The sequence below is a fragment of the Mustela putorius genome, unplaced genomic scaffold, assembly GCF_011764305.1.
Source record: "Mustela putorius furo isolate JIRA1106 unplaced genomic scaffold, ASM1176430v1.1 tig00000589_pilon_pilon_pilon, whole genome shotgun sequence".
Lineage (NCBI taxonomy): Eukaryota > Metazoa > Chordata > Mammalia > Carnivora > Mustelidae > Mustela > Mustela putorius.
This window is the reverse complement of record NW_025421425.1, coordinates 3,317,849-3,343,562: the sequence shown is the minus strand read 5'-3', so window position 1 is coordinate 3,343,562 and position 25,714 is coordinate 3,317,849. Positions and strand designations below refer to the sequence as shown.

The following is a 25,714-nucleotide window of genomic DNA, read 5'->3' as shown; positions in this document are numbered from 1 at the left end:
GCAAACAGCTCTGTACATGGCTCACGAGAAGAGATCATAAAAAACCGATTACGCCTATTCTGTGGGGTCTGTATACTGAGGACCCGGCTAGGATCCTGTGGTTAGAGAAACTTGGCAGCAAAGGGAACCCAAAAAAACCTATTAATTATTTTCGTTGAGTAGACTTTAGTGGTCCCTCAGATTTCTGCTTGCTCTGTAAGTATCTTTAAATAAATCTGATAGCGTTGATTTTTGTCCTGTTGGGCTTCCTAGATGGTGTCTGGGCACACAGGTGCTGTGCCGTTACAGAGGTTCCTTTGCCCACAATGAATCTCAGATGTTGTCTGCATTTCCTGGTGTTTCTGACTTCAGCCTTTGAGCTCCCCTAGAATGGACTGACAATGCGATAAAGTCAAAACCTCCTTTACAAGATAAGCTTCCCTTTAATAGCTGATGCAGAAAAGGGGAGTCTGTATACTTTTCTCTTTAGAATGAAGAAAATACACACACACACACACACTCACTCACACACAGGTACTCGGGTCTTACACTCATACGCTCAGCTGGTTAGAAGCATATCATACTACGGTCCCTCCGTGACTGAGCCAATTAGTTGGTCATTGTTGACATGACCACACACAGCCCCCGTCACCTTGACCGCCTTCTAGCAAATACATAGTATTTGTTTTGCACTGCATGAGTCAACACAGATCGATTTCTTTGCTGGGAAAGCATTACCTACATCACTACCGAGCCATACGAATTGGTGGTGCAGTCGTAACTTCTTTGGATAAAGAGAGAATGGGTGAGAAATAGGTTAGGAGAATTATAACTACACAGAGGTCTCATCAGAGTTGCCTTGTATGGGGGAATTAATTTTTTAATAAATGGAATGGTATTCCAGTGATAATTATGCATATAGAATGTAGTTACTGATTAGATTCTAAAACACACAATTATTACAGCCTTTAACCAGAAAAGAATCAAGGAAAATTTTTAATCCTCCTAAAAACTATTTATTACACAACAGAACGTCTCTTCTCAGACTCTCTTCTTACATGCCAAATATTATGTCAAGTAAAATGATGAAAATTAAATAAAGTGTTGATCAAGGGATTTAAAAAATGTAAATATAGAGCATGAGTAATCTGTGAAGCAGTCTACTTGCACCCTCCACCCGTAAATTATGCTGAAAGTCAATGGTATCTTCTTCTGGAATTATCAGCAGAGCCTCTTTGTGGGTTAGTCAGATACATAAAGGAGTAGGAGAATGATACAGGGAGAATACATTTTAACTTTGCATTATAAGAGCTAAATAATCTCTGGAAAGGAATTTGTACAGCCTCTCTGTGCTATAGCTAATTCAATCTGATTTAAAAAAAAAAAAAAAAAAAAAAAAAAAAACAAAAAAAAAAACCTGAGTTTGAGATGCTGAGATGCTAAACACCTTAGTTCATGTACATTACAAAATATTTAAACCACTTAATGAAGACAACTACTTAAGCCCACTTTTGTCTGATAAAACCTTTCTCCTTGTCTGTGCATTGAGAGTTCCTCCTGTGCCCTTCGATGGGCACATACAACAAACAATGAAAACTCTGCTTCAGTTCTGAAGACTTGTGGTCTTTAGAAGCCAAAATTGGTCTTTCTGTCCTGCTTTGCATCTTGACAAAAAAAGATGGGTCAGGAGCACCTTGTTTTGGCTCCTTTCCATGGAAATATCCATCGTTACCCATAGTAATTAGGTCCTGAAGCCAGACCACAGATGTACTGTTCGTGTATTGCACTGATGGGGTATTGAGAAGCAGCTGTCGAGAAATAAAATGACACTCATTGAATTTTATCTGCCTTGTTGATAGAGAAGAGCATCTATGTGAATATGAGACTGGCCATTAAAAACTCTGGCAAGTGACTAATAAATAAAGCACCAAATCATAGACCGCTCCGCATCACTAGTTAATTAGGACAATAGGTAGCAGTGTGGCCAGGCTGCTGTCAGTTCCACCCAGAACAGGGCTTTCACTATCAGGGTGAAGATGGAGTTAGATGCAAATTTTAAACAGGAGACCCCCTTCGGGGTAAAATTAGCATTCACAGATTAAACTTGTTTACAAGTTAATGTCAGAAGACTTTAATTACAAGTCTGAAGGCAAGTTACAGTGCCCTTCTATACAAAGGTGTTAACAATTCACAGTTCACCCCTGCTAATTTCTTATCTGCTATGTGTCTGCTGAGGACTTGAGGTGTCCAGGTGGAGTGTTTCTGGGTGTCATTCTATCAGCTTCTTCGGAACGTCTCTTACTGGGATCGTTGTGGTTACAGAGAAGTTACTGTCAGAAAGATTTCTCAGTGTTCACAGGATTTGTGATTGTCACTGCAAGGGCCCCTTGCTCGCTCACCGGAGGTAGGAAATCCGGCAACAGCTAGCCCCAGTGTCCCTGCCCAGACATCACAGAGCGTTCAACCGAAAAACATTTTCTGAGGACCCACAGAAGTGAGAGGAATGGGAGAGGCAGGAAATGCCCTGTGGGGTGTGCATGTCTGTAGTCTGTGAACTTGGCAGGGGGGTGGCCTTCCTGCAAAGTTCAGAAGCTCCACCTCCCTCCCAGAGGGGTTACTCCCTCCCGCCACATTCAAGAATGGATACTTCTATGACTGTTTTAAATCTCCAGCCTTACGGACTCTGCTGAAGACCAGATCTTGACATGCATTCTTCAAGACCCCAAATCTGGCCCCAAATCTACCAGCTCTGACCCTGACCATCTAGAGCTAGAGCCCTTCCCAGAGACACCTAGGAAGGGTTTGAGCCCTTCCAGTCCCTGGGCTCATCCCCTCAGGTCCTACTTCAGTAGTCTGGCGTGGATCCCCGGCAGCAATACTGTTAAAAAGCCTTCCAGGTGAACACCCCGTGTGTCCCCCCAGGGTTGAGAAGCACCGAACCGAACCCATACATAGGCATGCACGTGGCAGGCAGGGAACCTAGACACCCGCTTCCCCAGAATCCACCGGGAAGCATAGCAAAGCAGCAAACACACTCCAGCCCACCAAGATCCAAAAAGTCTGCCCTCTGCAGGAAAGATTTTTTTTTTTTTTTTCCTTAAAAGCTAGCCTTCTCACAAAGCCTTTTACACGTCCCTTAGTGTCTGGGCCTTGGGCATCTAGAGCTAAGATCAGTCACTCTGCAGCATCCCACATGGGGAAGCCTGACCCCAGCCAAGGCGAACCAAGGCAGCCAGTACGACGCCCACATGTAGCAGCCAGCACAGCCACATGCTGAAGCCAGGTTCCAGGGTCCATCATCTGGCTACACCTTGCACCTGCACTGTTGTTGAGACACTCGTGCTTGCTTCCTAAGGCAGGGAAAAATCAGAAACCATATGGCTGCAGAAGGATGCCAAAGTTGAACTCCTCTAGCCATCAAGATAATGTGTCCGCAGCTAAACTAGGTTGCCCTGTCTCCTCAAAGGATGGTCTGCAGACTAGCACCACCAGCATTGCCAGAGAACTTGTTAGAAATGCAGAACCTCAGGGCCTCCCCAACTGCCACTGAGTCAGAACCAAAATTTTAATCAGGAGACCCATGACGATGGCGTTCGGAGAAGCCCTGAAATACATGGCTATTTCATTTGGAGCTACTTTTTACCCTGAAATAAAAGCCAGAAACGAGGACAGGTGCCAATCCACCATATTTAGCTGCTCTGTGTCACTGGTACTGGTCCCCATCTTAGACAAGTGTGTTTCCGCAGGCTCTTCTTTAACTTGGAGCTGGGTGTGGGTTTTGCATAGTACTCCATCCTCTCCACTGCTGGCACAGAAGCCACGACTGCAAATAAACAGAGAAACAGGCCACCCTAAGAATGCAGAGATATCAGACATCACTCATTATACCCCGTGACTACTGTCTTGCTACTTTCCACACAACAGCCTGTCACGAAAGGAATTAGACAAAAGAAGCCTGTTTTTCTCACAGCTTGGGAAGAGATGCTCGTGGTTGGAGAGGAAATCCAAGAATGGCGGACACCTGCTATTATAGGGGACCAACTCCCATGGGCACCTGTATTGCTGCTTCCTGGCCAAGTGATTTTCACTTTTAAGTTATTCTCCATGGAAAATACTGGGGTCACAATAGATTACAGTATTTGGTAAGAGGTGTGGGGAGGTTTCATAATTACATTAAGTTAGAAAGCCCATCATAAAGTGACTGGAACAAATCCTGTGCTTTATACCTTGTCAGAAACCGCATGAGCATTTAAGTCATTTGTGATAGCAGCAAAGTTTCCATAGTATATGAAAATGTAGGATTTATCAAGTCGATGAAACAGGAGGGCATCTTCCAAAGCTTTCCAAAACAGACTTTCCACAGAATCAATTTATATCATCAGATGGCCTCTTACGTTGAAATTATTAGGTTCCAATGCAGATTTTATCATTCAGTTTATATGAATTAATAGTCTCCCTTCCAGACGTCTGTCTGAAATATGGCTCATAGCCGGTATAGGAAGTGTGTTCATATATTTTAACATTTGCAACAACTTACAATAAGATGTCAAACTAATTCACTGAATTAACGATCATTTGCAAATGAAATGTAGCACATGGATGTAACTTGAGGTACATAGGAAATCTTTGGGGGCTTCTTTAAATACTGAAATTAACTTGTGAATTAGCATGAAGGTAGGGAGTAGGTTTGGGAATTTTGATTTGCATCAAAAGCAAAAACCAAGAATTAAACAAGCTAAGTCTTTATTATGGCAAGGCATCCCTCAGATCTGGGATGTAATACTTGTATCTTTCAACAATTTACTTAGCGCACATTTATAATACTGAACTGTTAACCAAAATTGCTTTTTATTTCTAAAAGTGCTTATTTCTTGGTATCATTTTCCCCTCTTGAGTTTCATCATGACGAAACACCAAGCCAGAATTTTTAAGAGTTTCAGAATCCACAGAATAACTCTTCCAGAACCGTAAACTACCCAAGAGCACAGGCCTTTTGCCTGCATGGGCCAAGCTGCCTGGCCTCGTCACTCAGGGATGTCAATGTACCGTCAGGGGTCATATCCCTGAGATCAGTATTTGGATAAGGAAGAGATGCAGTGGCAATCTGCGAGGGGAAAATCTCTTCCCATTCCAGAAACCACAGCTCTCTTTGGAATTTCTATTCTGCCCTTCCGAGATGCAGTTTCACTAATAAATATCGATGTATGAACTAGATTCACAAATTTTAAGAAAACCAAATGCTGAGATTTTACTTTGGACTTTCCTGCATAGCCCAGGAAGCTCATAGCTCTTTTTCTGAACATAGTTCTTTATCTCAGAAATGAAAACCCTGTCTCGCCTCCAGTTCACACTCATGTTGAGTCGGCTTGCTCTGGCCCGCTGAACTTTGGGTCATTTAAGTCTTTATTTTCTCCTTCCATGTCTTTGCCAGTGAGCTCCTGCAGCTGGCTTCCAGATTGGAAGAGAAGAGCCCACTGGCAGTATGTCCTTAAGAGCCTAGTATTAATATATCCAAATGAAAACATGCAGACGCTTTTTTCTTTGCAAGAGCAAGTGAATTCACATGAAAGGGGAATAAATTAGATAGTACGGAGATAGAAGAACACAAATGGATCCCAACGGAAATCAGAATGCACTTCTTCCATTCTGTCCAGTAAAGGAATTCGGATAATGTAGTAGTAAATTATATTATTTGGAAAAAGCAAGAAATGATAAATTGAGTGTTGCAACATATTAGCTATTTCTCTCTCTTTTAAATATGCCTATCTCTTCTCTCCCTAGTTTATCTAGAACAGGTGTCTCTCAGAATCATGAAGTGAGGTGTTGCCCATTAAACACACATTGCCTCTACCTGCTCAGAGGGACCAAGTCTGAATCTTATGGGGTTGTGTCCAGGAATCAGTCTTTCAAAGGGTTTTCCCCAGATGATTCTTGGGGAACCAAATGAAGATTTGAGAATCATGTTCCAAGGAATGAAGATTCAAAGACTGTGTGTGTGTGTATGTGTGTAAAATTTGGGCTGAATTCTGGGTTGTACAGTTCTCATACGCTTCCCAGGTGTGATCTTCCATCGAATATTTTGACTCCCCTTGCTCATATGGTTGCTGGGATTGTGAAATTGAGTTAAAAAGAAAATCTGTTCAGCTCATACAACCAGTTGTTGTCTGAACTCACGAAGTGTCCATACACTAACTGTGTTTCTTTTTAAAGACAATATGGATTAAGTAGGTCCTAATAAGATCACTTCTATAAATACCATGAAATGAATCTCCTACAGAGGGCCTTTGCTCGTGCTGCTGATTCTCTCTGAGAAACACTTGGGTCTTCCTCCACTATGGCTCTTTCTCTGGCCTGGTGAAGTTTTCTGCTGAAATGCCAGATAAGCAAAAGGAACTTTTTTTGGCCACCTTATCAAAATAGTAGTCCCCCATCAACACTCTGTTCTCCCCTTACCCTACTTATTTTCCGTACCTTTATCTCTGTACCTCCTTGAGTGGAATGACTTGTTTTCATGGCCAGGGACCTTGTTTTTGTCAGGCATCCGGGCATCATCCATTTCTTGAGGTTCCCCAGACACCGGGCCAGTATGTATTGAGTGAATGAATCTATTGATTGGTAAGGATTAACCGGTGCATAGGAACAACACATATAAAATTCAGCATGTAGAAATTTGTACATCAGTCTAGAAGTGATAAAGGTTTCATATTCCTGGTCAGATGAAAACAGTGCCTGCAAGACTGACCCCAGGAAGGTGCGGTGTGGAGGAATGAGACAAGCCCTTCTGGCTCCGTGATCATCTCCCGTGTCAAGGACTCCCTGCAGATCTGTTGCTGGCTTCCTCCTGGATTAGCAAATGTTTGCAAGCTTTAATTTGCAGATTTAATTTATGCTTTCTAAAAAGGATCACACCTTTTCTTGGACATTTCAATCTTCCTTTGCCTTTTGGACTTCTTTCCTGAGATTTTTGCAATCACCCATTAAAAAGCAATGCTAAGGTAAACTTTAAGATTCTTGCTCCTTGGGGCGCCTGGGTGGCTCAGTGGGTTAAAGCCTCTGCCTTCAGCTCAGGTCGTGATCTCAGCGTCCTGGGATCGAGCTCCACATCGGGCTCTCTGCTCTGTGGGGAGCCTGCTTCCTCCTCTCTCTCTGCCTGCCTCTCTGCCTACTTGTGACCTCTGTCTGTCAAATAAGTAAAATCTTTTAAAAAATATATATTCTTGCTCCTTGCCTGGGACCCTTGGTCATTAATGCCTGATTCGTGGTTCTAATGTAGATTTCCTCAAGTGCAGTTAATGCTTATAATAGAAGATTTTCACACAGCCCTCAGATCACGCCACCCTTCAGGAGATCATCTGATCCTTTGGTTGCTTATTTTGGGTGTTTTTAGAGACTTAGAGTCAAAGAATGGTGATAAAGTTACAATTCTAAATCTACCAGTGATGGATAACTTTCATTTAACTCTACAACATTTGGCTATAATGACTGTTTCCTTGCTTTTACACTCGTTAAGTCTTTGGCAATATTATCAAACCCTCCAGAAGAAAGAAGAATTGACAGCAGGAACTCAAGGCATCCCATCCTTAAATATATTCCTGGAAACTATGAACACGAGATAATATTCAGTGTGATGTTGGCATTTGATAAATCAGATGCAATGAACCTAATTATGCAAAACAGTTATTTTGAATCTATCATTCATCTGAACGCTGTTTAAATCAGAACTTATTTAATTACTAGGAAACGGGAAGGTAAGGAACTTGCTAGCTCTATTCCTTCCCTTTCCTCAAAACATTCAGTAATTTTTATTAACACTGAATTCGTAGAATTCCCAGCACTCTCAGTCATTCAGACGTGCTCTGTTTTGTTTATTTAAGCAACCTGTGTAAAACCTATGGTTGAAATGGATTTCTCTGCCAGCAACTTCAGAACTCTCAAATGGGTTTTTCCTCAGAGATTCTCAGTGAGAGTATTAAAATCCTTGGGGTCACATGATCCCAAGGAAGCAGGGCAGTCGCTGAGCATTGAGGAATTTGACGCTGATGTGGTCACTAGGGAAAGCCTTGGACCAGCTCACAGAGACAGAGCTGCCCGCAGACACCAGCGACATCAAGGAATTCCACAACCCCATTGCTTCAGACTGGAAGGGAGAGCTCCGAATTTGGGCCATTCAGAGGCAGGTGGCAGTTAAATCCCAGCATGCCTTCTGGATCTCAGCTTTGAAGACTTAGCCGAAGGGTCTTTCCTAGCACCAGCTGTTAGCCGCCCTGGGTTCTTGTGTGTGCTCTCTGCTCACCATCATTCGATAACCATCTCTGCTTGCTGCCCCACATCCTTCCTGGTCCCTCGGTGTCCTCCGGCCCAGCTGGCACGGTTTTAGAACATTCTCTGGGCACTTCGGCTCCTCTGATTCTGACAGTACCTAGGGGAAAATACTGGCTCTCAGTCAACATCTTCCTGCCTGGGTATCAGGTCAGACTCTTAGCCCTCCCGGAATGCTCTTTGCTCATGTCTGCAGAAGCTCCCTGGCCCCCAGCATCGCTTCGAAGTGACACCTCTCCCCGTACAATGCAACGAAGCGATACACATAACGATTTACAAAGACTACCAGACCAGGGGCACGTAGCCTCAACTTACGAATTAAACCAGTTAGGGACGGCCCTTTGTGCCTTTTTCAGAGGAGGGTAAAATACATGCAGGCGCTTCGGTTTGGCGGCGAGTAAGAGTAAAAATGGGACTTGCGTGTCTGTTCCTTTAAACTCTGCTTCTCTCAGGGAATTAGGCCATTGTAGGTCAGGATATTTCCGTCCATTCATTCTCCAAGAGGAAAATGCTGACGAGAAGGAATTCTGCTTCACTTTTCAGGAACACCATCAGGATGGCTTGCCGTCATAGCTTATTCATTGGGTCATCCTCTCAAATTATCATTTCTGCTGCAAACTTGAAGGTACAAGGGCTCTGGGATAATAAGATTTTAGGTCTGACTGGTCCTCCCAGTTCCTTTAGTGAGGAAGCCGGCCACGTTCGGTAGGCCGAGACAAGCGATGTCTCCCCGGCCCTGTGCAGGGTGGTTTTATCTCAGAATCATTACCATCCTTATAGGGAGATCAGGTTTGGGAGCCGAGCGAGGCAGCTGGTGATGCCGATAAGCCGATTAGCTCGACATATTGCTGCCATTTCATGTTATTCATTTGATTTTCTGCAGATTTCAACATTTCTGTGCAAAAAAAAAAAAAAAAATTCAAATATGGCTTTGCTAAAGCGAAGTTCTGTTTGGATGTCGGTCGGGGCTCAATGTCGCCTGTTAATTTCTTTCAGCTGGGTCGCGGGCCTCGTACAGCAGCCAGCACGGCCACCTGGGCCCGGAGCTTCGGGCTCTGCAGTCCCCGGAGCACCACATAGACCCCATCTATGAGGACCGCGTCTACCAGAAGCCCCCTATGAGGAGTCTCAGCCAGAGCCAGGGGGACCCTCTGCCGCCAGCACACACGGGCACGTACCGCACGAGCACAGGTGTGTAGTCAAGACACCTCTGGGTGGCCCAACCATAGGGGCGGGGACATGGGGGGCTGCTCGGGACCCCATGAAAGGGCTGTGTGTGTGTGTGTGTGTGTGTGTGTGTCCGGCCACATCCGTGCCCTCTCTGCTCACAAGCATATGGTCTGCTTCATCATTAACGTCTGGGATGATAAAGAGAAACCAAGGACGACTCGTTTAGAAGAAGTTTAATGAGGGTTGTATGCTTCTGTTGTCTAACAGGCACACTGAAAGAAAGAGTGCTGATGTTTTGTATGTCATCATCCACATATTTAAGTACTGCAACAACGCCTCGTCATTACACAGGATATAAAAGTCATGTGCCTAAGGCATCTAAATGTTCTTTAACAATAGTCTCCCTAGCTGGCAAGCTTGGGGAAACCGTATTTACTAAAAATGAAGCATGTCTTGTAGGGCCAACTGAGACTTTACTTCGTAGATGCTATCAGGTGGAATCAGATGGAATTATTATTTAAAAGTTGAATATTGACAGTTGCCTACGATTCAATCAACCACAGGGCTCTCCTGGGTTAAATATATATTTTGAATTGAGCACAGCCACAGGCTGCGCGAAGAAAGGCAAGTGTTTTCCAGAATATGTAGCCATTTGCAAAATAACCGGTCAAATGTCATGATTAAATGTGCTAGAGAGCCTTCATCTAACTACAAAATTGATATAATTAAGATGTTGAGAACTACACTTATTACAAAGCCTCCCATGGCTAAGTAAACTTAGAAAATATGATGCTGCCGGTTTGCACACAGCAGAGCTCTGCCCCTCACTTCAAATGACCCATATTACCCTGGAACAGGGCCTCAGGCATGGGAAAACTGAAGCTTTGCTCCAGAACTTGGCACACACCTCCCTGCATCTTCAGACCGTGGCAACTTCCAGTAACCACAAAGCAGAGCATAGCAATTTTGTTAACTGCATTATGATACTAAATTACACGTTTTGAAATTCAGGCCAACGAAGTTGCTTTTATGGTTGATTATTGATATGTACATTTCAGTGTTTTACTGCATCATAAGAAGAAAGGCACAAAATGCTTTCTTTCATTTTTGACATCATAAATGCCATCTAATGTTAATAATATGTATCTTGGTTCAGATGCAAAAGAATACCCATTTATTCTTCTGTCAGAATTCTCTCATCCTTTGGCCTGCTAGAACCACTCCTGTCTGAGGTTGGGCTGTTTTAATGTTGAGCTGGCCACATATTAGTAACAAAGGTGGTTTTATGTCCACGCACCCCTTACAAGAGACAGAGATAACCTCAGCGATGCTCAGTCTGTGATTTGCGAAGACACTGACCACAGAGGGGATTATGTTCATTTCTCTCTCCTGTATTCATAGGCTCTTAGAATTCTTTTCTTAATAAACTTGGGAGTTTTGCAAAAATTTGTCTACACTAAGAAAAAAAGTATTTCATTCTTCTATGTCCCATTAATGACATGGGATGTTCACACTTTAAAAACCAATTAAAACAAAACAAAACTGCTGTTTTCTCTGAGCCCGGGGTCTGAAAACTCCAGCTCTGGGCCAAACCCGGCTGGACCACCTGTCTGAATCCTGCTCATGGGCTAAAGAGGATCACTACCTTATTAAACGGTTTATGGATGAAAGACGGGTAATATCTTCTGAGGTGGAGAAGTTATAGGAAATGCAAATTGCAGCGTCTATAAATAAAGTTCCTGGAACACAGCCACTCCCATTTGTGCCCGTATCATTTCTAGCTGCTTCCAGGCCATCACAGCTGAGGTGGAGTTGTGACAGAGACCATATGGTTGGTAAAGCTGAGAATGTTTACTCTCTGGAAAAGTTTGCTGACCCTTGCTCTAAGCCATCAGCGGAGCACGGCACTGAATGAAAGAACAAGGGCTTCATCCTTCCTATGAGGGAAGGCAGCAGGTCCTCTAAGCGCATCCGAGAAGATTTGTTTGCCCGAGTTTTCTCAGTAACAGTAATCTCTGCCCCAGCAGTGAGCTGCTGAGGTTATGACATCCGGATATCTAAGACCCCACCCCAGCCTGCCTTTTTGAACTTGAGGCATTTTTGAGGACATCTGCTGATTTATGTAATCATATGGAAATTTCCAGAAATGCATGAATGGATGGGGTGACAGGTGGGGAGAAACTGCCTCTCTCCAGCTCCCAAGTATAAAGCCACAAGTTCCCTCTCTTCATCAGCTCAGGTTACTCGCTGTTTCTACACTTAATGTATTTTATTTCATATCCTTACACTTTCTTAGCTAACCCCACAACCCCAGAAACTGTCTCTATCAGAACCCAGAACCCACATGTTCGAGAATATGCTGTTAACATGGGGGTATACCCTTTCCTTATAAATTACATAGGTCTTAGACAATATTATCAAATTATATTTAGTAAAAGTCAGAATTAACAGAATTAAATATTTAACAGAATTAAATATCAAGGAACTTTCTAAGATTGTTTTCCCGTATTCGGGAGGTCATTTTCCACATCCGGTATTGTACACACCGCACACTCGAGACCTCTGATGCAGAACTTTAAGAGGCTTCTGGGGCCAAAGCCGATACCCCGGTTTCTTTGGAGGAGAGGACAGGTTCTTACAGACCTGGTAGACTTGAAGTATTAAGGGCCACTGACTTCTGGCTCACATCCATGGCTGAGGTGGCTTGAGCCACCCGTCTCCTGTCTTAGCCCTTGGGTAGCAGGACACTGACTGGATTCTCTTCAGTTTGACCCCTCAAGCACTTTCAGATGATACCTCAAGGAGAGTAAGCCAAGGGGCTGAAGGTCGCTTGCTCTTGTTCAAGTCTTGTTCAAGACTCAGAAAGGAAGACAAATGGACTTGCCTAAAAAAATTAGGCAATTACAAGATGGCGCCATAGTATGGAGTGGGCGAGACAGGAAAACAGAGCACAGAGCATGGCGCTGCTTCCGGGAACTGTTCCACATTCTTTGAATGTGTTTACAGATCCTCAGAACCACCCCCTAAAGGAGGTACTGATAGACGCTCACCTTACAGAACACGGAGGCAAGCAATATGAGGTCCTCTTCTCAAGGCCACACAGCTTATGTGGAGCCCGTCTTCAAACCTGCACATGCAGGCCGTCCTGCCCTGGGTCCTGGACTCTTAACAGCCATCTTGGTTGGAACTGTGTGTATTAAAGTCATCATTTAAAAAGAAAATGAATACCCATCCATGTTCATTGTGGTTTTTGTATCCTGTCAATCAAATAGTACCTGTTGAAGACTCACCATGTGCTAGATACACGGGCAGAGCCAAAGAAGCTTCTACTTACTCCTTGTCCTCAAGCCCATTCAGTCTCGTTCCATCATGGAACATGGACATAAGGAAAATTAACTGGCCATGGAAGGTAATATCTTACGGGTTAGAATATTCCAGATGAAGCTGAAGACAAAGTGTGAATAAAAACACTAAACAATACATAGTATCTTTTAATTCCCAGATAACCCATAACTCCTGGTTGTGCCTTAGGTAACCTCCCCATGCCCCATCCTGGCCCAAAGCCACGCTCCGCTGTTATCCGGCAGCAAGTAGAGGCTTGGCAGGTGCGCGTTCTTCATCCGCATCTGCCCTTGGTCATTCGGCGCTGCAGCTGTGCTCCCCGCTGGCTCTGGTTCCCGGGCACTGTTCTCGGCTCTATGGCCTCTCTCCTTTCCCTGCCCTGCCTGGCCCTGTGCTGACCCTATCCCTGCGTCTCCCTTACCCAAACACCATGAAGGCTGTCCTCAGTGATAGAGCGGGGAGACACGGGGAGATGGCTACTTGGAGACACTCGGGACACAGCTGCAGGCGTTGAAACTGAGACCTGTTAAAGCTTCCTAGTCTTCCCCGCCAAAGGGGGTCCACCGGGAGATGCCTTCGTTAGCTCTCCCCCCTCGGACTCAGCCCGCCGCCGTCCTCATGCATCCTACTCTCTGCCTGCCTCCTCCATGTCCCCTGGGCCGCCAGAGCAGCCACTCACCCCTGTTACTTACTGAAAGACTGATTTAAATCTCAGACACCAACTCATACAAAGACAACGATCCACCTTTGGGTGTGCCGAAAGGTCTTCTGGGCTTTCTCAAACCAAAAAGCTACCTAACCACGTGGTGAGAGGTCTTACACACGTGTGCTTACGTGCATGTTAGGGAATCGGGTGCTACACTCCTGCTTCGGGCCTCTCTCCTGCTCCAGCCTTTGGGAGGTGAAACATACAAACTTGGTCCAGTACTCCGCTGGAAATCTGTAGTACTTCATTCCGCAGAACGGGCAGGGCTGGGCCAGGGATCCTGGCCTCTGAAGAGGGTCTTCTGCTCCTGACACCGACATTTCATGCTTCTGCGCCCCCACCTTTGTGAGATGAGAAATACAGACCTTTTCCCCCACCTACCTCCAGCAGAAGGGAGCAGGCTCTGGGGGTGGCCCACTGGCCTTCCGGGGCCCAGACATGCTCTAGTAGGAAGGCAGAGGGCACGCAGAGCCGCTGCCCGCATGCCTTAGGACAGGATTGAGAAAGAAGCCAGCGTCGCGGCCCCAGAGATCCAGCAGCCTCCGAGCAGGTAAAAGAGTCACTTCCTGAATCAGCAGCGTTATCGGCTCAGCGGGGCGCCCCAGAGAGCATCCCCTCACCAGACGTGACAGTCCCTCCTTTCTTGAGGAGCCAGGAAATGAGGGAGGGGAGGCCACTATCAATGTCCCCTGCATGTGCAGGGAGGCGGAATTGTGTGAGCTAAAGCAGAAAAGGCAGGCCAGTGAGCCCGATGGTGGCAGGAATATGCCCACTTGCTCTTGCGGGATCTCTACCCAGCATCTGACGCTTTACTTTCTGGCATGATGAAAATTTAAAGAGGCACACTTTTAACTTGGATGTCTGTTTAAATAAAACATACCTTTCATCTGGGATAAGGCTTGTCAAAACTGGAGCTTATATAATAAGAGGCAGAGCCAGACAAGGAATATGGGATCTTCTTGGGCTTGCTGATGGTGGAGTCTATTAAGCAGAAACTAACATGAATTTTTGTTTCAAACTCGAACATACCAATAACTGTCAACTTAGGAGTCAGTGATTAATACAGATGCTTGACTCTGACACTCCCTTCCTCCACCCAAAACCCATCTTTCTAACCTAATGAAAATGGCCAGTGTTTGCTGGACTGATAGTCACAGGAATTCACTTTGGGATGAATTGGTTTCTAAGTGAGTGGAGAAAACAAGCTTTCTGCGATGAACGTGTCAGTTTGTTTTTAAGAAAGAACGATCAAAGGTATATTGCAAGGAGAAAATCTAAATATCTTTGAGGATGACAAATACTACAACAGAAAAAGAAAAAAAAAGAATGTGATGAAAAGTTTGCACGTATGGAGAAAATATTTTTAAAAAACTGAATTTTCTGCAACAGCAGCCAGTGCTTCATAAAGTTACAGAGGCATTTCATAGACTCTTCCTATCCATAAAATTTTACTACTATTGTTCAGTAACATATAAACAACATTTTCCATTAAAATCATCATTAGGGTCCACAAAAACGTGGAATATTAGCATTTATTACTTCTTAAATGCTTTTACTTCAAACTGTAAAAATGATTGCATCCCCTTAGAGCAAGTCAAATTAGATCCTCCAAAACCTCTTGTTTTTGTTTTGTTTTGCCTTTTTTTTTTTTTTTAAGTCTAGAAAGTCAGGGGCACATTATTACCCAATTGGAAATTTTTAATGAACCCAATGATAAATATCGTCTTAAAGCCAGGAGAAGCTTCCAGATGCTTTCTTGTATCAGGCCACCCAAAGTGTTGTACATAAAAAGTGTGATTGAGCTCAGCTGAAGGAAGGCATCATGTTTGCCATAGAAACTGTTCATTGGCAAAATCCAGAAACATCCACATCCATACCAATCATAATGATTCTGTAACTACCAAAAATTCTGCAACGCCTCTTCCCACAAAGGTGACCATTGATGAAGTTAAACGGTGGTGTTAATACTGAGATCTGAGTAATGTATAGAAGTGTTGATCACTGTATCATACACCTGACTCATCTAACACTGTATGTGACCTATAAATTGAAGTTAAAATGGTGTTAAATGAAGATGAAAAGATTCCGTTAAATTTACCCTGGACTATTTTCCCTCTGAGTTTAGCATGGGTCAGCTTGTGCAGAGGGCAGAAAATTGGAAGATGTTCACAATCAGCTCTAGATAATAATACTGCTGGAGGTAGAGTGACTTGAGTGCCCGGGGCCCCTGAGTCCTAAAATAACAGACTTGAACTCTCCTTAAGAGAGTTCATGGCCAAGTTCTTGGACCTGTTGGACCTAAGCCATCCTCACTTTCTGAGCGTACTGAGGAAATACTGTTTAATTGGCTTATTGTGTGCTCATTTTCTATTTATATAATGAGTAGAAACATAATTTAGGTTTTCCTACCTCCGTATATGCAAATACACAGAAAAGCAAAGATAAGTAAGACAAAAACAAAAATTAGTGTTTTTTTTTCTTTTTGGTTGAACCCTACCTTATATCCCCCCTAAGTTTCTTCATGTGCCAGATTCTTACATTTTATTCTGTTCTCCTTTTTTGATTGTCAGTGAAGAATGGATGTAACCATCCATCATCATCAAAGTAGAAAGCCTGATGTATTAAGCAGCATCCTCGTCCCCTCTTTCAAGCGAATATAACAAATAAAACACCCCCCCCCTTGTACAGTAGACCTTTATTTGTGTAGCTCTAAGGAAAACAGGTAATTTCGTGAACCGCATAGATGTCAGGTGAAGTATCAAGTCAGCTGCTGAAGAGGCTGCTTTTAAAATCTCCCCAAAGAGACCAGCAGCACGGTTCGGCGAGCGCTAAGAGCTTCTTGAGAGGAGAAGGGGCTGTTTGCAGAGCAGGTGGGAGGTGTTTAAAGAGCTGACGAAGCTCCTTCCACCTCAGTGGAAGATTCCGTGGAATTGAGCCATCCGGTAACACGGGTGAGCTGGCCAGCTGAGCTGTGAAGCTCAAATAAGAGAAAATGTGTAACCAGACAGAAATCCAGGAAGCGTCGTGTCCAGGGAAGTCTTTAATAATGTGGCCAGTATCTGCTTAGCCATACCAATGGATAGCGGTGGTTTGCTGAGCCACACTCAGGGCACAAAGGGAGAATTTACTGTATAATGTTAAGTCATTTTCCCTGTGTCATCCTTAAAAAAAAATAATATGACACTGTCTTGTTACATGACACATGGCTGGTCTGAGATCTCTTAGATTCGCGCACATTTTCAAGATGCTCCCATGACCTGCACTTGAATATGGGGTGGTGTTCTCCCCGTTTATACTGCCATTTTACGTTATTTTTGTTGCACTGATCAGTCTCGTTCCTTTTTTTTTTTTTTTTTTTAATTCGGCAGGACCAGTTTGAATTCTAATTTTATGTTTTTAAATTCTCATCAGGCATCCTGCTTAGAGTGACTTAAAAGTTTAACGTGTGGATTCAGGAATGATCCTTCGGTAGTGCCATTTATCAAGGACCACAAATGCGATTGTGATTTTCTGTTAAGATCTTTTTGGGAACTTGTTCACCCGCCTTAGATTTCATAGTCCACCCTCTTTTTTGTTAATATAGTGATACCAGTGACGAAACTAAGATTCAAACTGCTTTAAAATTAGAATAACAATAGGTATCCCTATTTTTCGATTTTTCTGGAAATGAACAAAGTTAGATTTTTCGGTGTAAAGAATTTTTCTCAATATTTTTCTGCCTTTCCCAGTAAATTCAACTTAAAGAAGAAATGGTGAAAATTAACACTCATTTTTAACAATTCTTCAATATAATATTCATGTTAATTCCTGCTATAAACCCACCTCTCCTATGTGCCTCTAGCAGACACTTCCCTTAATTTTAAGCCTCTTATAAATCTTCTCACAACACAAGTAGTTCATGAACTACTTGCCGTTTGAAAGTTTTAAGCCTTTAGTGGTGGCTAAAAGTATCAACTCTGGAAGCAGGGTGCGAGGGCTTGAATCCCTTCTCTAACTATATACGACACAAACTCGGGCAAGTTACATAATCGTTCCGTGCCTCAGTTTCCCATCTGTGAAGTGTGAATGACATATTCACTCTCATATAGGGTTGTTGGAGGGAAAGAAGCCCTAGCAGGAGCTCTGCACTCTGATACCCAGTGGCAAGGGTCTTCACCCCAGTACAGTGTGGACACTCTCTTTTTCTAATGTTAGCTGATTTCGACATTGTTGATAGTAAAAACAGCCAGAGCTCCTTTGTTCAACACTTTCTGCGCATGAGATGCTTAATGCCTCTCGTGTGTCTTTAAAGCAAATAATGGTCCCAGAGGCCGTTTTGCTCTCTTTGTGCCGTAGTTAGGAAGCTGTAGCTTACAAAACTCAATAACTCACTCATCCTATCCCAAGAATTGCCCAGAAGGCCTGGATGGGAACCCAATATGCTAACTACAGAAGCCTGACCCCAAATGGGCCGAAGGGAAGCACACAGACGAGCCTACCACTACTCATAAACTCACCTCCACCTTGTCTTTCTCCTCCTCTACTGGGATGTCGCCTTCCTGGTTTTGCTTGATAAACCGCATCTCACAGCCTGCTTTCCCATTTGAATCCAGTGTTCATAGAGTCTTTGCTGTTGGGAGTGTCTTTTTTACAACTCTCATAATATTCTTTTTCGGTTTAAGGTCCCTTGAGAGTTTTTGGGCATGGCTAGTCAATTGGTTCTCCCTATCTATACTATTTTTTTAACAAGTACTTTTTTTCCCTAAGATTTCAATATTATTTCCTGATCTCTGCTGTGTTGTCCTCTTTTCCTGTTAATCGTACTTACTGAAGTAATGATCAGCACTTTCATATAGAAAAGGGTTTCTTTTCTGATATTAGGAACCATTTTTGGCAAGCTTGAATGTAGGTATTACTTTCCTGAAGGAAAAAAAAAAAGCATTTATCTGGAAACTATCAGGTGTATTTGGTTTTCCCCTTTTGCCCTGGATTTGCTGCCTAGCTTGTCACAACTCTTCTAGAAAATGAAATTTTATTTGCCCCTGTGCATTTGTTCTTCCAAAAGCAAGGTTATGCCTGGCCTAAATTCTCAGCCCCGTCACTGTAATATAAAGTACGTTGTTCATAAATTTTTAAGACTTGAATTTTAATTACACATGTTTGTACTATTTGGGAGAAAATATAACTCTTCCAGAAATTGCAAATGAAGCAAGACACATTTTCTCTTTCCAAACTTAATGTTCATCGTCTCGTGTGATCATTTTGAAACCGAATCCATCAGGACCGTCGTCGTCATTTCGAAGACTGCTTCTTGGAATATATGTATATTTTTTGTTTAGAAAGTTTTTCCTGAGTATCCTTCTACACTTCACCTTGTGACAGTGGCTCGTCTCCTAATCTGGGTTATTGTAAGGTTAAGTATTTCTGTTTGTTGGCAATGAGAAGCCTTGACCTCTTCATTAAAACTCAGTTCTCAGCCTGAGAATGTTTTCCTCCAGTTCACCTTACAACCTTTTTGTCATTTGACACAGTTTCCTTAATTTCTTTTAAAAAATTGTTTGCTCAGTGTGACATCATTTTGGATGTGTTTGATTTGGCATACATCCCCTAACGTGACAGGGGACAAAATAAGCTTTACTGTCATCCTAAGCGTTCAGGAAGTCAGAGTTGAGGGGTTTGACTTATAATTGAAACCTTCTTCTATAACAGAGCCCCCATGGTGTAAACAGCTGCACGCAAACACTGGCTGCCTTTTGTCTGTCTTCTGGTCTGCGGTGCCAGGAAGCCATCGTACTGTCTAGGATCGGGCCAGGCTCGCCATTATTGCAACAATCCAAAACTGGTCACATGCCGTTAACAAGAAAAACATCTTTCCCTTGTATATGTGCATTACACCTTGATGTCAGATATTTTTGAGAATCAGATACAAAGAATGCTGTGAAACGAACTGGAGAGAATCCACGCAGCAAACAGAATTGAAGTGCAGTTTGGTAACTGGTCAAACTGACTTTAGCAACTGATGCACAAAATCTTCTCAAAATAATGCAGACGTTTTGAAAAGATGCACGTACTTCTGGAAAAGGCACGCCGGCTCCTTCGTTGGTCTGCGCTGCTGCTGGGCGGTTCTTTGCCTTCTCCTGCATGCCGGCCCTTCACGGAACCTGTTACCCTGACAGCTTGAGTCGAGGGAGAGGGCTGTGAACATCTCGGGGGAGCTGCTTTCCACGAGCGAGAACAGTCCCATGTTTAACGCCCCGGGACTAATTGTGGAAATGAGAGATTTGCCTCTCCCTCGCACCCTCCACCCCCATGCGTGTGTTTTTTTTTTCCCCTTTTATTCGGGAAAATTAACCACATTACTGAGTTTGTTTTACACTCTTAATAAAACTAATGTAACATCACCTGAACAATCACACTTCCTGCATTTTCTCCACTTGCACAACAAAGAACCATCTCTCCGTGACCCCTCGTAAAAGATTTCCAGGGATCCTCTGGGTTTGGGTCTTCCGTGGAGCTTATGTGTGAGATGGACAAAGCTTCTCTGGGGTGTCGGTCAACAGTGAACACACAGGGGTGCATCTTCCCGGCCGCGGAGAGGTTCTATCTGGGACAGTGTGCTGGTGATCACGGTCCTGGGTCACACTGAATGTATTGGTTCAAATATGACAGATTATTTTTTTTTATTCTTCCAAACCTTCCCCCCCCCCCCCCCGCCTAGACCTGGTTAACGATTTCTGTGAGCAGGTCCTCAATGTTTTACTTTGTCCCTACTTTCCTGCCGTAGCCCCATCTTCCCCCGGTGTCGACTCCATCCCCTTGCAGCGCACAGGCAGCCAGCATGGTCCCCAGAACGCCGCCGCCGCCACCTTCCAGAGGGCCAGCTACGCCGCCGGCCCAGCCTCCAACTACGCCGACCCCTACCGACAGCTGCAGTATTGTCCCTCCGTCGAGTCTCCGTACAGCAAATCCGGCCCTGCCCTCCCACCCGAAGGCACCTTGGCCAGATCCCCGTCCATCGATAGCATTCAGAAAGATCCCAGGTGGGTACCAAACCTTTTCTTTTCCCGACCGTGATGCCTAAAGCGCTTGTCCAGCCTGGGACTGTTCCGGCGTGATTTCATTGACGTCCCATTGTGGCCTTTGTGTCACTGGCTGAGCGTTAAAGTGTTGACGCCTTATAAGATTATAGAACGTTGGGTTCTATAATCTTTGGTTTGGTCTGGAGCAGGGGCATGGATCGTGGACCTCTAGTATCTTCTGTGGCCCTTTGGTCGGAGCATCAGCAGGTGCCGGAGATGGGAGCTCTTTGAGAAGATGGGGTGCGGTTCTCTTGTGTAGAGTGAAAATCGAGGATTGGGGGCTTACGTCACCTGACTTCAGGTGGCACGGTCTGGGCGCTCGCTTGTCCCAGCAGGACCACGCTTTGTCCCTGTGCATGTGTGTTTCCTGGTATCTGAGTGTCAAGTGGTCCATCTTCCAGGTTATACCGAAAATGGAAAATTTAGAAAATCCGATTACCTGTATTCTTCTATGTCTGAAAGTAAATGTGAGGTTGAAGGAGTTTGGGTGTTGATAAAAACTTGGGCCGAATGTGTCAAATTCTTCTCACCGGGCTGTGTTTCTCTTGGCTTGCTTTTCTCCCGCAGGGGTGAGAAATTTAACGGCGCTCTGCTCGTGAAGTTGGAATTGGTTAAATGATGTTTTATTCATAGCCATTTGATTTATGCTGATAGAGTCCCATAAATATATATCTGCATCTGTGAATATTATAGACATGTCAGATTTTTGGTATTTCTTTATAGCCGGGCATGTCACTTGGCTCTGGTAGGATACTTAAAATTCGTCTCAAGGAATTTTCTCTGATAGAGCACACGAGTATGTGTATATTGTATTGGGTTTCATAGATTATTTTGTGAAAAGAAATCCCTCCTACAAACATAAAAGGTTGAATGGGACCGTTTTATGGTTGGTGTTTTTTTGTTTGTTTGTTTGTTTGTTTGTTTGTTTTTTTGAGATAGCTACTTGAGGGTCCGTGTTACATACTATATTCGGTGAAACCTCCATTATTATAAAAATAAATTGTAGCAAATACTCAATCTTAACTCCTGGAAATAAGAAGCATACCTGCATTTACATTGTGTAGTATCTGCTTATCCAGGTTTTTCAGTTTCAAAGGTCCTGAAGTCTGCCCCAAATCCTTAAGTACTTTCGGCTCATGTGGATAGAATGTTCTTCAGATAACACCTCAGCAGTCTATTTTTAAGTAATTTTTCTCTACAAGCTCCTGGAAACCTATAGAAATAAAGGAATAGGAAACACAGAAATCGCTAAATAGAAAAATACATAATGAAATTGGCATTGTTGTATTTAACATTTTCTATTTAAATGAGGACAAACATTTTATCTCCGATGGAAAAGTTTTACATTTTCCTATTAGGGGAATTTGGCTTAATAAGAGGCCAAATTTATTTGTTTCTCAAGCCACAGCTCAGTGTCTTTATTTTGTACTGTATATTAAATGCATTTTATTTTATTAAATGCTGTATCTTTCCATTTCATATTACTATCATTTTGGTAACCTTTTTTCTTCTTTTAGTGAATTGTCATAGCTCTCTTACCTTTTTAAGTTACAGATTATAACAATTATATTTACTGCGTGCCTACTATCAAACAAAACAGGATAACCAGTAAAAAATGTTACCGTAAATAAGAGAATATTGGCTATTAATTCTTTGTATGTGCAAAATGTATATGCAAGTCGTTGCACTCTATGAATTACAAATTCACTCTTGTTTTCAGGAATGCTAGTCATTAGCCTTAAATATGTGTTAAATCTGAAAAAAAAGAATCATACCACCATCTTAAGCCCAGAAATATCAACAAAAGGGAACCGTATCTGTAGAACCAGAGCTGTTTTGGTTCTGTTGTGATTTAATTAGTGCAAAAGGAATTAATCATCCAGCATCACGCAAAATGGATGGGGTTTAAAATAAAATAAAGCCGTAAGAGTTGTCCTAAAATCAGGGAATATGCCAACCTGTTCAGGTTTAATTGACAGACATTTCAAATCTAAAATTCAAGCCCAAAATCTAATGCTTCTTTTACGAGAAGATTTTTGTGTCTTCCATTGGATAATGAATTTTGATTGTTATCAGGTGACCAATACCAGAGCTAATAGGTTTAACCTCTGGGGTTCAAAATTGTTTATTTTGGCATTAGGACTTGTGATTTACACTTTTACAGTCTTTACGCTTCTTTCAAGCTTCCGATTTTAAAGAGAATTTGTAGTTTTATTTATCATTAAATACCAGACCTTCTAAGCCTCTGCTATTTCGAACATATGTTTCTAGCACATTGTAATTCTCAAAGTACCTTTACTTACCTCTTTGATGTAATTCTCCTTTGAGGAAGAAAGTGGATAGGTTTCGTGCTTTAAATAAACGGAGAACCCTCGTGGCAAATAGCATTGGCGATCACACCGCCGGCAGGTGGGTGTGCAGGCGAGAACCCGCACTCTTAGGACAGAGCACCATGCATTGGCATGAACAGTTTCATTTTTTTTATTAAAAAATAAACAACAACAACAACAAAAAGGAAAATGAAGGAATAGACTCCCATCTTTTAAAAATATATATATATTTTTTCAGAAGGTGAGTGAATGATGGTATGGGCGTGTGTAGGAGTTTGGAGTGATAAAGGAAATGGTACAGGTTGCCTAAATCTCTCTCCTTGCTCTGCTAATTGCTTATTGGGTCTTATTTTTGATTTCTTTGACTTTCTTTGCTAATACCCGCCTTCTACATCTTACTGCAGACCTGTGTGTTATCTCTATGGAAGAATTTTAGTATTACTTAATGCGAAGCTTTCTAGAAAGTAGTGTCTTTTAACATAAGATTTTGAGATCAAGATAACCCCATTTCAGGGTCGCCTGGGTGACTCAGTTGTTAAGCATCTGCCTTTGGCTCAGGTCGTGATCCCAGGGTCCTGGGATCAAGCCCCACATCGGGCTCCATGCTAGACGGGATGCCTGCTTCCCCCTCTCCCAGTCCCCTTGCTTCTGTTCCCTCTCTCACTGTGTCTCTTTCTGTCAAATAAATATATAAAATTAAGTTAAAAAAAGATAACCCCATTTCAGTCATTAGACTTGAAACGAGAGATTTCATTAGCTCTTAATTCATCTAGGCCACAAGATGTAAAAAATTGATTCTAAAAGCTTGGATTTTTCCTCGCTTGCTTGGCTCAGTCATATACAGTGGCAAAACTTAGGTCTTTTTGCTTTTAGGCTGCCCCCATGGTGTGCTCCAAGAAAGAATGCACAGATACCTTTTTATGCAGAGATGATAAAATCTAATTTCCTTTTTAAAGTCAGCCACGACTGAGGAAATTTCCATATGTATACATATATATATAAATTTTGCAACATTTGTCAAGAAGCTTTTATTTTTGAATTACATGTTATTTTCCATGAAATGTGAATTTCCTAAGCATTGTTGACACAGCTAATATATTTTCAATGCTCTACCAAATGCTGAATTTTCTCAGCTATTGTTATTAGACATCTAGGTCGCATATAAATCTTAACATCGATTTCGGCTCAGGTCATGATCTCAGGGTCCTGGAATCGAGCCCTGCGCTGAGTTCTATGCTCTGCACAGAATCTATTTGGGATTCTCTCTCTCTCTCTGCTTCTCCCTGTGCCCCTCCTCATCCTGGCACATGCATTCTCTCTACATAAGTAAGTAAATAAATAAAATCTTAAAAAAAAATTAAAAAATGAAAGTACTATAAATGTTCTTGTCTATGAAAGGAAAGCTAGGACTTAGACATTCACTGACAGAACTTAACGTAGGTTGTGGTCGTAACAGGAATAGCGTCTCTTAATCCTGTTCGATTCATCACTTTCCAAGATGACTGTAGTTCCTGATGTACGCCATCCCTAGCGATTCTGCAAACGTGCTAAAAGGATCCAACTGATTATACACGTTTTAAAGTTAAACTCCATCTTCTCTGTGTTATTCAACGTAGCAGAGATACACATCATCAGTGCCAAGCTGGGGCCCAGATTTGTAACCACCTTTCTGTTGATGCCATCAGATTGGTAGTCCATAGAATCTTTTGTTTCAAGTCACAATATTTGAACAATAATATAAAAATATGCATTTTCTAAGGAATTGCCCAATTGCATTTCGACTCTATTTTATCGGTTATTTTAAGATATTACTGAAGTTATTTTACTATTGGATGTTGTATTAGTAAATGTTATTAGGTATGCCTGCTTATAAATATCTCATCAGTGGGTAAGCCTAGATTAAGATTGTTTTCCAAATACTGTCTCTCCATTGCCCACTACAAAACCAAACATACAGCATACATCAGGAAACAAAATTTACCTCAACAATGTTTTATAAAAGGTGAAGATTAGAAAAATATTTTTTAAAACTTTCTTAAAGTTTAAAGCATTATTATATAACGGAAGCAATATGGCCGAAGTGTTTCTAGTGAAGCAGTTACCTGGTTTTTTCATTGTCCAGTTCTCCTGAATGGTGAGATCTCTGGGGAGCTCAGTTTTCACTTCGACTGCTCTGTAATCTTTCATCTAATGGAGGGGAAATGCAGGATTCACAAGTCCAAGACCATCAGAGGGTAAAGAGCACTTGGAAGCCATTTGCTCAGTGAGACTAAAAGCAAGCTTATCAGCTGGCCTGAATGCCTCTCGCCACAGGCCACTCACCATGTCTTGAAAGCATCTTATTAATTCTTTGAGTAACTCGAGCCTTGTAAATTGATTTTATATTGACATAAAACTGGCACCTCTTCTAAGCTCACACCCTGACCTTTGAAATCACGTGAGAATACGCCTACCCCTTTTCTCCAGGACACCCCTCGAGGCCAGTTCCAGCCCCTCTGCAGGACCCAGGCCTGCTGTCCCTATGCTCATTGCATCTCCTCCCTGAGCAGTCATTTCCGGGACCCTCGTCTGGGAGTCGTGCAGTGGCCTTGCTGGTCGGCTTCTGCGTCCCCAGAAGTGCAGGAAGGGAGCGAGGGTTCCCCTGGGGCAACCTAGGCTCCTACTACGTTTTCTTGGGAGTGAGATGAGAATGATGTTGGTGGCAGTGATGATGATAACCATGATTTTAAAAATAAGCAATATATTTTATACACAACATTAAACATTTTTTGAATATTTACTTGATTTTATTTAAGTTTTTGTTTAAAATT

The 25,714-nt window shown here is 42.8% G+C and overlaps 1 protein-coding gene across 3 annotated transcripts in view; it reads left to right on the top strand.

Annotated features, from left to right (window-relative positions):
- The window catches only part of CTNND2 (catenin delta 2), a 900,906-nt gene that overhangs the window by 537,126 nt on the left and 338,066 nt on the right, over nucleotides 1-25,714 (top strand). For all 3 annotated transcript variants that reach the window (XM_045082021.1, XM_045082022.1, XM_045082023.1), the window contains 2 exons: nucleotides 9,295-9,489; nucleotides 20,280-20,535. In XM_045082021.1, coding sequence (XP_044937956.1) covers nucleotides 9,295-9,489; nucleotides 20,280-20,535 — 451 coding nt within the window. The remainder of the gene's footprint in view (nucleotides 1-9,294; nucleotides 9,490-20,279; nucleotides 20,536-25,714) is intronic.